This window comes from Cydia fagiglandana, chromosome 1 (genome assembly GCF_963556715.1).
Source record: "Cydia fagiglandana chromosome 1, ilCydFagi1.1, whole genome shotgun sequence".
In the NCBI taxonomy this organism is placed as follows: Eukaryota; Metazoa; Arthropoda; class Insecta; order Lepidoptera; family Tortricidae; genus Cydia; species Cydia fagiglandana.
The window spans coordinates 8365793-8383873 of NC_085932.1; the positions used below are offsets into that span (position 1 = coordinate 8365793).

At 37.4% G+C, this 18081-nt stretch overlaps 1 protein-coding gene across 2 annotated transcripts in view; it reads left to right on the forward strand.

Annotated features, from left to right (window-relative positions):
* The window catches only part of LOC134663391 (uncharacterized), a 40775-nt gene that overhangs the window by 2057 nt on the left and 20637 nt on the right, over nt 1–18081 (forward strand). For both annotated transcript variants that reach the window (XM_063519758.1, XM_063519764.1), the window contains exon 2: nt 5992–6197. In XM_063519758.1, the coding sequence (XP_063375828.1) occupies nt 5992–6197 (206 nt within the window). The remainder of the gene's footprint in view (nt 1–5991; nt 6198–18081) is intronic.

Below are 18081 nucleotides of genomic sequence, written 5' to 3' on the forward strand. Positions count from 1 at the left end.
CAAAAACTTGAAAATATGTTTCTGAAACATTTTTTCGCTATTTGATGAGTAAATCAAGATTTATTTGTATATTTAACAATGGACTATTCAGCTAGTCGTAATCGTATTGTGCGGGAGAGACGGAATAAATTCTTATTCGTTCACTGTGAAACCAACATTTTGCTTCAAGGTACCTCCTTTTTTAGGGTTCCGTACCCAAAGGGTAAAACGGGACCCTATTACTAAGACTTCGCTGTCCGTCCGTCCGTACGTCTGTCCGTCTGTCTGTCACCAGGCTGTATCTCACGAACGCCGCTATAACAACAAATACTACTAAAAAAAACAGAATAAAATAAATATTTAAGTGGGGCTCCCATACAGCAAACGTGATTTTTGACCAAAGTTAAGCAACGTCGGGCGTGGTCAGTACTTGGATGGGTGACCGTTTTCTTTTTGCATTTTTTTCCGTTTTTTTTTTATTTATGGTACGGAACCCTTCGTGCGCGAGTCGGACTCGCACTTGCCCGGTTTTTTTCGTATTTATTTCGAAGAAAAGGCTAAAGTGCTTTGAATACTTAATCTATACGCAAATTAAAAAATCATAACCGTTGCTCTTGTGTATTGTGAAAATAAAAATAGATACGAATAGAGCACAAACGTTGCTAGTTCGCCGTAAGGCAGGTTTTATACTGGAGAAGCAAATATTACTTACTTATTAATATTAGGTATGTATGTTATAATTCAAAAGAATACGACCTGGGTTCATCTAACATTTATAAATCCTCCTTTTGATCTCAGGAATGAGTGGTTAAAATACTCGCGGGCACCGTGTGTACCTACATCTATACATAGTACGAAAGTCGTTTGAGTGTCTAATTGACCTAATTGCATGTATATGTGGACACGGCATATCTGTACATGTGAATATACACAACAATGTATGTAATGTATTTAATATAATTATGTTCCTTTGAGCATAAAAACATGGTGCAAGAAGAAGTATATATTTACAGAAGTGGCACTATATACATACTGACATAGATAAGTTTCTTATTATAGCGTTTCTAAATAAATAAATAAAATTCATTTTTATTCATTTCATTTCATGACCGCATTAAGGGCGGAGTGGAACGTGTCCATCCGTTATGATATAAGTAGGTTAGGTTAGGCAGGATTACTTCTGTGGAAATCCTTGCAGATTTGCATAGATAGGAATCTACATGAAAGTCCTGAAAAGGACTGTTTAGATTTTCAAGAAGAGGTACTCGTATAAAGAACTAAATAAAGTTCAAGCGATTTTAGTGTTTTAGTCTGGCAAAACTCCTGGAGCGAAATATTATCCTTGGAAGAACGATAAGGTCGGCTCAAAAAGCAATATTTATCCAAAGAATTTATTTCCATGAAATATAACTAAGGACGTTGCGTTAAAATTACATTTATGTATTTGGGTACCTAATTACCTATGCCAGTTACATATTTGAAAAAAAAACATGTAGTCTGTTTATTTATACACATAAATGTTAATAATACATTATTGAGTAGTTGCAAAGCGGTAAGAGCTTGCGACTTTTAATCCGGAGGTTCGGGTTCAAAGCCCAGCTCGCACCAATGAGTTTTTCGGGACTTATGTACGAAATATCATTTGATATTTACCAGTCGCTTTCCGGTGAAGGAAAATATTGTGAGGAAACCGGACTAATCCCAATAAGGTTTAGTTTACTCTCTGTCTTGGAAAGTAAGATGGCAGTCGCTTTCGTAAAACCTAGTGCCTACGCCAATTCTCGAGATTATTTGCCAAGCGAACCCCATCAGGCTCCCATGAGCCGTGGCAAAATGCCGGGATAACATCGCCGGGATAGCAAGTTTCATAGAATGACACTTTATGTATTATACCGTTCTCTTAAATTGGTTAAATATTATTAATTTCGTCGCGTTTCTACGCATTTCTTTACGATTGGTGTGTACCTACGCTAACCAGTACTATTTAGTATATTTTAGATCATGTGAGTCTACAAAATCCAGAGTTTATATATTCATGAAAGAAATTTCTGATAAATAAGCTCTCATAATTACAAGTGGTAATAAATAGAACACATGCAGATACGAAGTTCTCAAGGAGCTCTCGACTAATTTTTTAAAGGGATCGGCTTTTAACCAACTCGTACGTTATAATGAGCAAAGTTTTGAGCATGAGGGCTTAAAATTTGTTATGATCAACGGTACGAGAGTTTTTGCTGGCCAGATTTATTTAATTATGTAGGAAAATGATAATTTTAAGAAAATCGTCTTATCATTCCTTTAATAAATCATATTTTACTTACCCTTCTCCGCGACTTTCAGACAGTTTTTGTTATAAAATATAAAACTGTGGTGAGTCAGAATCGTGTGGTTCAGAATGTATAGGAGCTGAACCAAAACTGTACGTACATATGAAATAGTAGGTTATTAAATGAATTCAGCACCCCCGATTTATACGAAAATGATACCAAACACGGCCTAACAGCTTCACTGATGTAGATATCAAGATAAAATTAAAATCCCTAAATATACTTTCAAGAGCGGGTATCTCAAAAACTATTCAAGATATCGAAAAACTTGACTGGATAAAACTTGTAACTAATTTTATCAGCTTTCGGTTTGTCTTAGTAGTCATGTCGCTAAGACGCAAAGTTTCCAAGATATCACTGGAGAACCGAAAAATTCGACCTTCTTACCCCCTCTACCCCCCAGCACCGGGGCTACAGCCGGGGACTTTTGATATGTTCACCTCCTAACTAGTCCAAACAAAGCTACGGAGTCAAAAATTGTGTTCCTAGCATTTCCCTTTACAACGTTTTTTGAGCATTCATTTCCTGACCTATTGGTTTAAATGGTTATCTTTGCTTGCCGTCGCAAATTTTGGCTTATTCAACTAGTAAAAAAATAAAAATGTTACAAGGGGTTGCGCATGTTTAGCTCCGTTCGCACAAATGCATGTAATCTTGCGACGGGCAACCGTGGTTTAACTCGTTCTCCCTTACCCCATAGTCTAATAAAACATGGTCTTCTCTTCCCAGAATGACACAAGCCTACATCACAATAACATTGCCACTTTATATAGCGCTATTGCATTTTATCATATAGCGCTGTCGCATGATGACGTACGCTTGTGTCAGTCACGTGGTCGGAAGAGAGTACCAGGCGGAGTATATTATTATACCATGCCTTACCCGTATTTATCAGTGGCGAGGAGGATGGGATCAGTCGTTAGTGACTAATAGGGATCGGTTCTGTTTCTAAAAAAAAGGGAATATTACTTGCGTCCACATTGTTTTATTTCAGTACCTAACACAAATAGACCAGTCTGTTTATAAAAGAGCCAGATGCATTTTTAGACAAAGTATGAAAAAATGCAGTCATTGGTAATGCTGCCGAAATGAGAACCTGTAACCTTAACACACAATGCCCGCAGTAGCTGTATTAAATACAGGCCAATTCGTATCTACACTGATATCAGAGTAACATCTAAATGATGTCGTGCAGTAATCGTGCATTTCGCTCGTATTTGTCGCTACATGTACCCCTATGGGTACTTCTAGAGAGACCCACGATAACTAAATGAAATAATTCCGGTATCATTATGATGTCAGTGTAGTCGATCCGAACGACATTAAACAATTAACGAAATAACAGAGTAAGAAAATCCCACAGATATGATGAAAAAATAAAGCTAGTTGAAATTCACCCCACTAACAGGTCAGTTCCCACAGTATAATGTGATACTGATCTAATCACATCATTCCAATATGAGATGATTCTAATCTCCCGTTGATAACGTTAGATATGACTTGAATATCAGCTTGATATCTGACAAGAGGACCTGCTCTGCTGAATTGCGCATTATGTCAACCTTCAACCAAAAACATCACTTTTAACACTAGCAGATCATGCAGTATCATTTCAGATCGAATAACTGAAACTCGAATTGGCCTGTAAGTCAAATAATTGTTTAATGTAGATAAAAGTGGCAAATGTCGTATTAATTAGCGTATAACGTTCAAACTTCTCAAAATTATCATTACACTTTCCTGAATTCTTATTTTAACGCAAAAAAAATTGCCAACTACGCCGTATACAGGTACCTATATAATTGTTAAAAGTTTTAATTAGGATAACCACCCGGCAAAATTTCTAACATTTTGATAAGAAAGTACAGAGCTATTATTAGACGGAGAGCACATTGCAGAGTTCCAAGCCGGCACGGAAAGTTTTTGACAATCACGCGCAGCTACTGGTGTCGTTCGGGGACCAAGAAGCTAATTAATCTTCAGGAAAACTATTCATCAAACTTGGCAAATTCAAAAATACCTGTACTGTCCTTGTTCTGCTACGCCCTTGGCATTTCTAAAGTTTAGACACAATTATTTAAAGGCCTGCACAAACCGGCGGAGCGCAGCGCAGATTACTTTAAAATTATCAATGTATTTTCTTCCCTATTTCAATTACCTTCAGGTATAAATTTAAATGCTTTGAGACCGACCTCGGAGTATCACGGAGGACTGAGGGCTTACCGCGAACCACGTTCGATGTGTTGCCTCTCTGTTACACTTACGTACGAATTTACAAGTACAACAAAGAGGCAATATGTCGAACGTGGTTCGCGGTAGGCCCTCTGTTACTCCGCGGCATCGAGGAGCACGTCAGAGGATACCGCGGTGGGAGGCGCCGGCATGCGCCGAGGCCTCCCGAGTGCGCCGGAGTAGCGCCGGGACGATGGGGGAGAACTCTTGCACACTAGTCACTAATCCCTTGTGATAGAGTACACGCCGCGGCATGTCGCGGCATCCCCCGGCCTGCGCCAAAGTGATTCCACACAGCGCTCGGACTGGCGGGCGCTCGCGGTATCGCGGGGATTTTACCTCGCCGGTGTGCGCTGCGCGGCGTAAATCCTCCTCGGTGATCTGCGCTGCGCTCCGCTGGTTTGCGCTGGCCTTAAGCCTACCGTAATAATTAATTCTCTATGGTAATCGTACGGTTTCTTCATGTAACTGTATTTTTCTAGATAAGGTAGTTTTATTCGTTTTGATTTTTTTTATTGTGTAATTATTTAAGTAATGCATGAATTCTTATTCTAATCTTCTCGAGGCAGAGATGTAGAGTTGGAGCCGGTGTAGCTCTATTTGACGTTCATAAGCGCATTGTAGTATGCCTGCTAGCATAATATAATAAACTATTTTTATCTTTTTTATCTAAGATCCGGTGCAATTTTGAACCGGTAATTTACATTTAATATTTACGGAAGATGCGGAATATCTCCATCGTAATTCTCAAATATTCATGGTATTTTGGAACACTCAATTTAATAATAGTGATTCCGAAACAGAAAAAGTCCACTGTGAATTTTTTGCCTATTCACTTGAATAACTCCTTAACTGTTTAACCTAAAATTTAAAAAATATATACATATTTGAGATTTTCACAATGAGCTCTTTCATTTAATACGTAACACGATATACTTTGAATAACTTTATTTTTAAATTTTCTCTATAAACCCCCAAAGGTGGCACCCATGTTCAAAATTCATTTGTTTACGTTACATGCCATCTTTGGTTCACAAGTGGGTCACAAACTTACATGAGTATGTGTACCAAATTTCAATTTAATTGATCGTGTAGTCTCGGGGAAATAGGCTGTGACAGACGGACAGACAGACAGACATATACCCGCACGAGTGATTCTATAAGGGAACCCTAAAAAATCTACAATCACGTTCGAGCGAATCGCATAGCTCCGTAATCTTCAAAACTTGGTAAACCTGTTTCTAAACGGATAACTATTTATACTTATAAATCAACTCGGCTAAGAATACCGAAGGGTTTAACCTTAAGTAAGGTCGAAGAAACTGATCTGATTATTATTTCTAGAAATTCTTCGGTATTCTTAGCCGAGTTGTGTACCATCACCTACCTGCATGTCAATATGTACCTAAGCCTACATATTTGACAAACAAATATCAGCTTTGTTTACTTACAGGATCCTTATGCCTACGCAACGTACACGTGATCGTGCCAGACGCCGCCGAGAGGGGCTCCAAAGTGCGGATGCAGTGTCTATACGACCTGGAGCAAGAAGTGCTGTACTCTGTAAAGTGGTACCGTGGGGACCGCGAGTTCTGCCGGTACCAGCCGCGCGATGCGCCGCCTTTGAAAGTTTTTAGAATTCCTGGGATCGAAGTTGAGGTTAGTTTGCTGGAGTAATAAGTACCTATGTATTTTATAGTTTTAACGAACGACTATTGCCGCTTGTATTTTATTTTATTGAGTGTATATCCATGATCTTATTATGTGGGTTAAACTATAAACTATGTATAATCTTATTATATGTGGGTTAAACTATGTGTCGCCTCCCTCCAATGATTGGCTCCAAGAGGTCAAACTCCAAGGAATCATTGGGCAGTTTATTTAACTACAGATTAAATTGCATTGTAATTATTAACAGGCTAAGAAATAATTGAAATATAAACCGACCTTAAAAATAAATATGTATAAACTGACCTTAAAGTAATATGCTCGGAAATGTTCACCTTATACAGTAAAAAAACAACTCACAGGTATTTGTCTCTTTTTAGCGGACGGGAAGTTAAGTTATTACTGTATTATTATTTGCCTTTTACAAATATATACCCACTACGAACAATAAATGCAAACAGTCAATTATTATTATAGCCGCGTCTACACGTGTCTGCAGTCATTTCAAGCTATAGGATAGAGTGAGATAGGAAGATAAGTCAACTTACAATAGGTACTTGTCTTGTTCTTACAGGACCGTCGTGTATCTTCGTGCGAATACTGCTTAATAAAATCAGAGACTGCATAACTTTTAATATTATATTTTTTAACAATGTCAGGCCTGCACATACAGCTTATATTGCACAAATAAATCGAATGAACGAATATTGAATGGTACTGAATGGTAGTACGAGTTGTGCCTTTAACTTTAAAAAATAATTAATAAGTTGAGTGATGCTGGATGCTTAATTTAATTAATGATTATTTTACCTTATTTTCTCGTATGATTGGAGAAAAGCACTATATATTTAACTATGTCTCGGCAGGAATAGCAATTCGCGGATTCGTCTTTTTTGTCGGTCAATATTTATCCACCAATTTCCATTTCCCGGCCTCAGCAATAATTTACTATTTTTAAATGAATTAAATGAATGAAAATATTTAATTTATTTAAAAGGAAATTAAAAAGTAAGAGAAACAGCGCAGCAAGTGTATTGAATCAGAAGGAGACTAGGTTAGTGCTCGAACTAACTTCACCGAGATTACACCAATGAAATATGGTTGCTATGTTTAGAAGCGTAACTTGAGACAGCTTTGCAGATTTTGATTTATGAATCGCCTGTACGTAATAGCTATTCGCTGGCTATGATTAGGCAGTCTACTTTCAGAAACCATAGTTATTCATAGAAATAAACCTGTTATTTCGCTTACGTAAATAGAAATTAAATTATATATACCATGTGGCGTTATTTATTGAAACATTAATAACCTACTTAATGAATTTTAAAATATGTCTCTCGACCTGGAAAATACAAATACCTTCCTACTCATATGATAGATATATTATTCAGAAGACTGGTGTCTGGCTGTATTGGAATTTGATAGGTATAGTGCGTCAAGCAAATCTTGTCAGTAGCAATGTAAAGCAAACTAAAGAAGGGCAACACTCAAAGAGTAGTATTGCGCTAAGAAAAGCAGCAATGTACAATGTACATCGAACCAAAACTTTTTTTTCCGCTGAGCGCGCCTTGTCACGTACGTCAATTCAAATTGTCACTCGCGGATTCTCTATTAAAAATGTTTGAAATTGTTATTAATACGTATGGACGGACAATTTAAAAGCGGTGTGTGATGTTGATAAAAATGATTAACTAATTTGAAGATCTCAAAATAAAATTGTAAGTGGACTATGCCGTTAAACAAGAATGTATGAATAAAATCATTGCTTCAGCAGGTAGATGTCATACTGGATTTTCATATTTTATTAGATTTCTCAGTTGGCACTGTAGGCATTGTAGGCACCTTAGCTTTAATTAAGCACAGTCTTATTTAATATATTGGTATTTAATGGTGACACAACAGAAATATCTTTTGAAATAGAATCGATTCAGAATGTAAACATTGTAAACCATTTGTAAACAAACAAGATGATGGCTGTCATTCGCGATCCACATTCCACAGATAAAACACAGATGACACGCGATTTTCGAATTATTCGAACAGTGTTGCTAACCCGCGATTTTTCAAATTTGCCGCCGTTTGCTACTGACAAGATTTGCTTGACCCAGATTTAACGGGAATATTTATAGAATATTTTCCATTAAGTATTTATTATTAATAAAAAAATCCAAAGAAACTATAGACAATGCCTTTCCTAGCGAAAAAGTTTGAATAACCTTTTTTGTAGGAAATTTTACGTACCTAAATCATTCATGTAATAAAACATGTTTTGCTGTTGGCCATCGTTTACGAGTTATTTACGAATGACTAAAAAAGGGGACCTTGGAATTTATTTTCTCCCTTCAATATCTTTCTAATATTGATCCTAGCGAAAAAAAGTAACACTTCTTTTATAAGAAATCTGCAACAGATTATTTACGTAAAAGAAAATGCTTTGCTGTGGGCTACCGTTTACGAGTTATTTACGAAAAACTAAAAAAAATAAACGTAGAACAAATTATAAGTAACTTTCCTTACCTTAATAGGAGTAATAGGAGAAATAGGAGTAATAACCGCACTATGGCCCACTCTTAATATTATTTTTTATCTCCTATTTATCAACAGATTTGTATAATAAAATATATATTTTTATAAACGTAATAAGTGTAGCTATACGATTATATTTTTTGTTTTCAGTTTACTGCTAAACTTTAAAAAAAATTAGTTATTATAAAAAAATCTAAAATACGTTTTTTAGTCTTTTCTACCTTATTCTTTTTTTGTTAGAAAGTGCATTGTTTTTGTTCTAAAAATAGATTCCTCATCCTTAGTTTATCCGAAAAGGATATAGCACATGCCCTAATAGGTATAGTTTTAGAGAAATGTAGCTCTAAGTGAAGCGCGGCAGTGTTGAACTTCCTTCACTAAATGAGAGGTGGTTCTCGTCATCTCCCGGTCTGTATCTACTCATGACCAGCTAAGAAATAACCAAGTGCCAAGTTTCAGCGCATAGTCACAAAGTGCGAGGTTCCCATACAACGGTGTGCACTAAGACTAACAAACCAGCTAAATACGGTCGTGAATCAAAATAAGGTTGCCAATTTATAGTCTGTCAAGCCATTTCTGTCAGTAGAAAAAAGCGGCAAAAAAAATGTAGGTGCGAAGTGTAATCGTCCCATAGAAAATTTGAATTTCGCGCCTTTTGCTACTGACAATTGTTTTCATATGACGGACGACCCAGTATAATTGCATCATAAAAAAGGCCTGTGCAATTTTAACAAATTGATTGAAATAAAAAGGACAAATTCACAATTCCAGTCGATTACACCAGAAAATATTGAATGTTTGGTCATCGGGCGTTCCGAGTGTCGTGTGACGGGCAAATGAGTATACAGTCAATTTAAAATAAAGACCAACTCTGCTGGGTTGTTCAAAAGACTTCACAGTGAGGCAATGTTGATTTCCGGATGTAATGTTTTCATCTTAAGTACCTACTTAATTCGTTTAAAGACCAATACAACCACGACATACTCAAAACCCAAAATGTCGCTTTCCTCGGCATTGTAAAGAATGTAAAGCCTAGCAAGATTTTTTGAATTTAAAATTAATTTTCTTGCATCATTGATTATCATCATTTTTGTGGTAATCGTTTATAGCTGCGAAATATTTTTTTCAGAAATGGGCTTTTTCTTTCCCGCTAGGAGGGATCTAAGTTGCTCTTTTCTTTTCTGCTAGGAGGGATGTTTCCCTGCTAGGAGGTATCAACGTGGCACTTTTCTGTTCTAGGGTACATTTTTTTTTAACTTAAATAATGAATTCGGAACATAATGATTTCCTCATGGAAGGTGTGAAAAGCATTGTGTCACGTGGTAGAAAAAATATTTTCACTTCACTAGCTCGGAAAGCCCTTTTTTATTATTTAAAAACAGATAGCAACACTGCATTTTATCCACAAGAGTGCAAAAAATATTTGAAAGTCGAATGTGTTATTAGATACTTTTTTAAACAATATAAACATGAATAGGCCAGTCCAGACAGAAAAAATTTCCCCTATCTGATTAAATTGTCTGATCAAATCAGGTGGCGTGGACGCAAAATAATTTTATATCGAATTGTATTCAATTAAAAACATAGTGCAAATAATTTTATTACATGATTTAACCTTAAAACACTTAGAATCTTACAAGAAATTTTATTTTGATTCATCCATTTTAGTTATTCTGGACGCACCACAAGTAACAGTGCAAACTCAAAACGCATGAAACGGAACGCACCCGAATGGATTTTTTTCTTGATTCTTCATTTACAACTTTTCTGGAGTCGTCGGTGACTAGGTGTTTCGTGCAAATTAGGTATACGCAAATTCTCGATTTTATTGTGTAAATATGAGTGACTCAAGTGAGGAAGAGGAATTACAGTTGACGCCAGCAGAATTGCGGCAAGCCGTACAAACTGCAGAGTTACATTTATTACCCGAAAAATCGCGAGAGAAATACGTCAAAGCTTCGATATATTCAATGAATGGAGGCATACAAAGGGGGCGTCCCTGTATATAGTTAGACCAAGATAAGTCTGCAACTATTGTGATAGCCCACGCAGTGAAAATGTCATTTTAAACGTCAAACTTCTATGAAATTATGACGTACTTATAAACAACACTTGCATTACGTGTGCTTTCAAAATCGTTGTAGACTTATCTTGGTCAAACTCTACATATCTGTTAATAGTTAGCTAATGGTTTTGCTGACTGTACCTTCATAAGATTTCCTGCCGATTTGTGTACTAGTTAATAAAGTCTGATTTTACATATTTCTGTTGAATTTGTCTTTTTCCTCGCATTAGTGAGGTGAAATTAAGATATGTGTTACACACGGGTGCAAAGTTATTTTACGTCTCGTGTGTTGCAACACTCTCTACGCTCAGGATTCTATTTTTGAACCACTCGCTTTGCTCAGGATTCTATTTATGAACCATAGAATCCATTCGCTAGCTCGTAGTTCAACCTTAGAATCCATTCGCTAGCTCGTGTTTCAATTCCACACTCGCGGTTAAAATACAACTTTGCACTCTTGTATAACAAATAACTATTCCACCTCTACGTGCTGGCTTAGGCTCCGCGCACGTCTCTCAAAGGTCCGGAACACCATCATTCCGTGATGGGAAAGACATACATACAATAATAATAATGGCGGCACCCTAGGTTAGGTTTTTTATAATGTGTTTATATGTATTTTTATTGTTTTGTAAGTGTTTTTATATTTTACTTTTATATTCATATTAAATACTAGCTGTGCCCGCGGCTCCGCCCGCGTGGTATTCGGTTTGTGTCAGTAAGCTGCTAAATATATAAAAAATTGTAAATTACATTACGCTGTATTTTTTTATTCAAAAAATTATAACATTTATAATTTCCTGCATGATAATCTTATTGTTTCATACTTTTTAGAGCGCAACTTGTAGTTGTCCGACTACGCCCGACTCTTTTAGTATGAGAAAGTCGAAGTCGCTTTGGACCGCGTGCAGTGCGCCACATACGTCGGGCAATTCCCGACTCTTTTAGTATGAGGACGCCGAAGGAGCCTGGCTTTGGAACGCATTCAGCGCGCCACGTGCGTCGGGCTTAGCCCGACGCTTTGAGTATGAGGGTGCCTTCGGCTCCCAACATTGGCAAGCGTACAGCGTGTCACGTACGTCGGGTTACGCCCGACGCTTTAAATATGAGGGAGGCGCCCGGCTTTGGAACGCGTACAGCGTATCACGTACGTCGGTCTACGCCCGACACTTTTAGTATGAGGGCGCCGAAGGCGCCCGGCTTTGGAACGCGTACAGCGTGTCACGTACGTCGGTCTACGCCCGAGTCTTTTAGTATGAGGGCTCCGAAGACGCCCAGCTTTGAAACGCGTACATTACGCCCGACGCTCTTAGTATGAGGGCGCCGGAGGCGCCCGGCTTTGGAATGCGTACAGCGTGTCACGTACGTTGGTCTACGCCCGACACTTTTAGTATGAGGGTGCCGTAGGCGCCCGGCTTTGGAACGCGTACAGCGCGATACGTAAGTCGGGTTAAGTCCGAAGCAGTGCCGGATTAAGATATTTTGATGCCCTAAGCATTTCTAGACCATGGTGCCTCCTCTCCCTAGGGTCATTCAGATTACATTATTTTTTTTAGTAAATTGAGTGAAGTTCATTGCAACATTACAGCTGAGAATGGAAATCAGTCATTTTATCACGAAAATTGACAGTGCCGCAGCAGTAATGTTGCAACAGAGTACCTAATGCTGCTGCATTCGCCACCCGAATGTCACCTTTATCATATCTTAGGTGAGAATGTAATTGAAAACGCGAGCGAAGCGAGCGGGAAAATTTTTCGATATAAAAACGCAATTTGATAGACAGCTGTACATTTTTACTTTTAGTATGGAAATCAGTCACATCATTTTATCACGAAAATTGACAGTGCTGCAGCAGTAACGTTGTAACAGAGTAATGCTGCTGTAGTCGGCAACCGAATGTCCCCTTTATCATATCTTAGAAAGTGACTGAAAACGCGAGCGAAGCGAGCGCGAAAATTTTTCGATATAAAAACGCAATATGATAGACAGTTGTACATTTTTACTTTTAGTATGGAAATCAGTCACATCATTTTATGACACAAATTGACAGTACTGCAGCAGTAACGTTGCAACAGAGTAATGCTGCTGCAGTCGCCATCCGAATGTCACCTTTATCATACCTCAGAAAGTGATTGAAAACGCGAGCGAAGCGAGCGCGAAAATTTTTCGATATAAAAAACGCAATTTTAGTTTTAGTCCCAACCAGGCGCGAAACCAGGATTTCATACAAAGAAGGGATGGGACAGTTTTCTATCAGCCTAGCTTCGCATATGCAAGAAAGCAGAGCTTGGAATTGACCAAGTGAATTGAATTGGCGAAGTGTGAGCAAAGCAGTAGGCCCAGCTGCGAAAGAGGAAAGCTTGGATCTGGATCCACGCCCAAGTGTAATTAAGGCAGAAGATCAACTTTGCCGTAAAGCAGAAGGCCTCGCATAAGACCTAACGCCGAACCGCAAAAGAGTGGGTTGAAATCGAATCTATGCATGTAATCACGACTCTTCTGCTACCGATTGTTTCCCAAAGAATTACGCGCCATTAGTTTTGCAAATTAGCTTTTGGACAGCTAAAAAAAAATCGTGTGGTAAAAACGATGTGTCTGTCCCTAATTATAAAATTTGTTCTACTTTTTCAACCTGGCATTTTGGTGCCCCCCCCTGAACGATGGTGCCCTAAGCACGTGCTTGTTTTGCTTATTGGTTAATCCTGCACTGGTCCGAATGTTTGACTATGGCTACGGCTTTGGTAAGCGTACAGCGTGTCACGTACGTCGGGCTAAGGTTAAGGCATTCAGAAGTTAAGGTGTAATAAAGAAACTCAGATAAATAAATATATTATACCTACATACAAACACGAACGCTGAAAACACAATACACTCTCTCTCTCTTTTTTTCGGGTAGTCGCGAAAAAGATGGCACTGTGCAATGAGGGGTAATTAATTTACTGTTGTTTAATTTTGTTGTATATTATTAAATGGACATAACTATTCAGTTAAATTTGTTGATGTCCGTACCCCCTCATCTAAACTTAGAGTGAATTTGGCAAAAACCTTCCTCGGTGGCTATTCATGTTACTACGTATTAAATTTAGCGCCATCTGTTAGTTTACCAGGGTACTCAATAGTGGTAGCACATATTTGAAAAAAGTTTGCCCCTCCTTCCTATGTAGCGCCATAAGATTCAGGGGCAAACTTAAATCAAGCGAGTGTTGTGGCTACCCCCCCTTTTAAGGGTTGAATTTTTGTAGCCTATAACCTGGCCGGAGATTTTCTCGACAGATTAGTAAAGTTTGCATCAAAATCCGTTCAGCCGTTTTCACGTGATGCGCGTTCAAATAAACAGACAAACAGATAAACAGATAAACAGACAAACAGACAAAAATTCTAAAAACTGTTGGAACGTGTTCTGTTATCGATTCTAAGTATCCCCAGCCAACTTTTTTTCAAATATCTTCCATGTACAGACTTTCGACCCTCTACAGCTTTATTATATGTATAGATAATTAACCTAACTTAAGACGAAAAATGAATAAAGAGACATATTAATGTATAACATTCTAAATAAAATAGGTAGGATGTGATAATTTACTACGTTTATTTATATACTAATGATTTCATATCAAAAGAGCAATACGTACATGATAATAATGTCGAGATATTTTAATTTATAGTTTCGACTCATGTATGTACACAGGATGGAACTATCTGGTCTGTCGGCGATAACCTTCAGTATCCGTCGCTGCGTAGGATGCGGTTAAAATAACATAAGCAAATTAACAAAATTCCAAAACATACTTCGAAAAAGATAGCGTATTTGGAATAATTTGGATATTAATTGAAAATGTATCAAAACCATTTATTGGCCACTCGTATGTCGTTACAATCGCTATCGCTTCGACAACGAAAAGCATTATGTCTCTCTATCTCTCTTCCATATTAGTGCGAAAGTGACAGTTGCGTTTCGATCGCTACGGAGTGTAAGCGATCGGCATCTTGACTACGCGGCCTGATCACATTTTACGATCAAATCGACTTTTGATTGCACCCACGCACATGACAAGGCATCGTAGTTTTAATCGTACGTTCAGACTACCGTGCTATAAAAACTCCCATACCTAAATATGACTTTATTCTTGCCTTAGAGAATATAACCAAACGGAGTGGTCATTAACAGGCGTTCCCCTCTGTCGAAAATAGGCTGCCAATGGTCAACAACATGTCAACCACATGTATGGACTGACGTTTATCTGACATGGCAATTGTGACGTTACGCATACATTTGATGTTCCCCTCCCCCGCAAAAAACGGCAGACTACCTATTTTGTACCGAAAATTATAGACATGGCGTCTCCGTGTGGTTATATTCTCTAAGATACTTGCTTTATACATAAACCCGCTACAAACCTCAATTACTTAAAAATAGTTTGTCGTTATCTGTCATTATGACTTATGTATTTGTAATAAAGGGATTAAACATAATTTATCTAAATAAAGTTTTATGAATAACCTAGGGGGAAATTTGCGTAGGTAGGTAGGTAGCTTTTTCTTTTCGCGCAAGTTGTGGCAAGAGGTGTATTATGTCTATAGTGTTTTGTAATGTATGTTATTGGATAAATCAGCTTAATACGATCGCTCGTCGCTTGTCACTGCCGCTGCAGCCGGCGGCCCGGCGGGCGATGTCGTGGCCGAGTCGTTATGTCGGAAATAAAGTATAGCGTTCGTTCCGTATTTCCCAGTTTCCTGGTTAATAGGCCTTGTAAATCAGACTGTTAATGACTTTTACAAGTCCAGCGAGAATCACGCATTGAATGAAATTTTTTTTTTATTATTTATTCAGAAACAAACAGTCATACATGGATTATGAACATATTTTAAAGACAATAAGAATAGACCTATAGTTTCATAACAGAAAAACATATAAATAGGTCCGTGGCTATTAACTATATAAGAGAAAGACTTAATTTGTATTATTGCAATTACTATATACTAGAAATTTGTAAATCTATGATTTGATACTTTGTCAAAAACTACATTTTAAGTGCGTTAAGCAAGTTATAAATTTAGTTAAATTCAATATTTAAATGCATTCTTAAGTTGTGTTAGTGTACAGTGAAAGAAGTCTACATCATTAAGTTTAAGGTTTTCATTAAATAGTTTACATGCGCGTTTAATGAATACGTTTCTACCGTAGCCAGTCCTGCAGAATGGTATAGAAAATAAGTTTCTTTTACGACAACGGCGCTCTCGTCTTCGCGGAACTCTAAAACAGATTTTATGTAAAAGAATAGGGGCATCTAATTGTGAACGGAAAAATATAACCTTTGAAACGACTGGCTATCACAAGTATAAATGTTTGAAGTATCGAGATTGAATCCAAAATGTGTTTACATAACAAAGGTATCGATTATATGCGATATATAGCATAACTGCGCTAATATTTAGATGTGCAAATTAAGACAACCACTAAAATTTATTTTGATTCATAACTTATTTCGTTACTTGTAGCGCTTTTATATTATGTTTTAACTTTAACCGACTTGTTTCAGTCATTTCCATATTGCAAGCCTAGTCCACATTTAAGAGCGCATCAACGTGCACACTAGCGCCACTGCTAATTAATCGTGATTATTTAAATTTAATGACAGGTATTTAAAAAGGGGGCCGCTACGTACTGTATTGTGTATTTCAGTACCTTGATGGGCTCGAACTTTCCTCTAAGTTCTTTTAACTATATTGAATCCTTTATTAAGAACTTGATAAGTACGGTATACAAAGTGCAGAGTGTAGGCCAAGACAAATATTATTATATCGCGCAGTACATTTCGGCTAGCTAATAGTATTACTTAATGCTAACAGGGTTAGGTTAGTTAGTATCCCTTCATCATGATAAATGTTGATGTACGGTTCACTGAATAAATAATATTGCGTTACTTGTAGGGGTTCAGTACTTGTTGAGCGAGATCTTATACAAGAAATTACATAATTACATTTCGCATTCGTATTTACTAATATAATAAACATCGGTTAAGGGTAAGGCAGGCTCATGAAAAAAAAGAGACGTGATTTTTTACGGAACGCGTATAAGTATAAACCCCTCGTTTTCACCAGTTAAAACCGGTTTTCCGTAAGGCCTTGGTGAAGGCTAGTTTTAACTGGTAGTTTTTAGTCAAAACTAGTTTTTGCAAAGTGCCTGGTGAATGTAGTTTTTTGTACGTAAATGTATTTCAGTGGAAACTAGTTTATACTAGACGTTGCGTTACGTAGGTGATATGAATGATTTTTTTCTATGTAACCATTTTACAATACTTATACTCGGTTCTGTTACGGTTTGGTCACCTAACACACTTCTCCTCGCCTTGATCGTTATCGCATTTATCTTTCGACTCTGGCTTTAATATTTCCCTAAGTATCTTAACGCGTTTTCCCTAGTCAAATCTAGTTTTAGGCTTAAGCCGAAGACAGGTGGAAAACTAGTTTTAACTAAATAGTGAAAACCCGTTTTCACCGAGGCTATATGGCAAACAAATTTTAACTAGGGAAACGGTGACATATATTATATATGTATATACTGATATAGCAGTTCCGATGAGAAATTATTTAGTATTATTTGCCATTGAAACTATATTTATTTAAAGCATTACGTAGGTAGGTATGTATTATTTATTCGCTTTGATAGACTGGGTCAATAAACAGTGTGTTTTCTGTAACAAGAGCAATAAATTAAACTGTAGGCAGTACTCCTCAAACTGACCAACATTTGTTCAGCAACTTTTGAAAATAACTCATGTTTTGATTTTTATTACACTTTAAAGTTTATTCTAAGACGCAATGTATTGCAAATTTTGTTATGTTAAAAGCGTGACAAGTAACGTCAAACACACTGATGTCAGCGTACATTGAAGGCAATATTTATTTTGTATGAAAAAGAGGAAGTCTAAAGGATTCATAATTTTTAGGGTTCCGTACCCAAAGGGTAAAACGGGACCCTATTACTAAGACTTCGCTGTCCGTCCGTCCGTCCGTCCGTCCGTCCGTCCGTCCGTCCGTCTGTCACCAGGCTGTATCTCACGAACCGTGATAGCTAGACAGTTGAAATTTTCACAGATGATGTATTTCTGTTGCCGCTATAACAACAAATACTAAAAACAGAATAAAATAAAGATTTAAATGGGGCTCCCATACAACAAACGTGAATTTTGACCAAAGTTAAGCAACGTCGGGAGTGGTCAATACTTGGATGGGTGACCGTTTTTTTTTAATTATGGTACGGAACCCTTCGTGCGCGAGTCC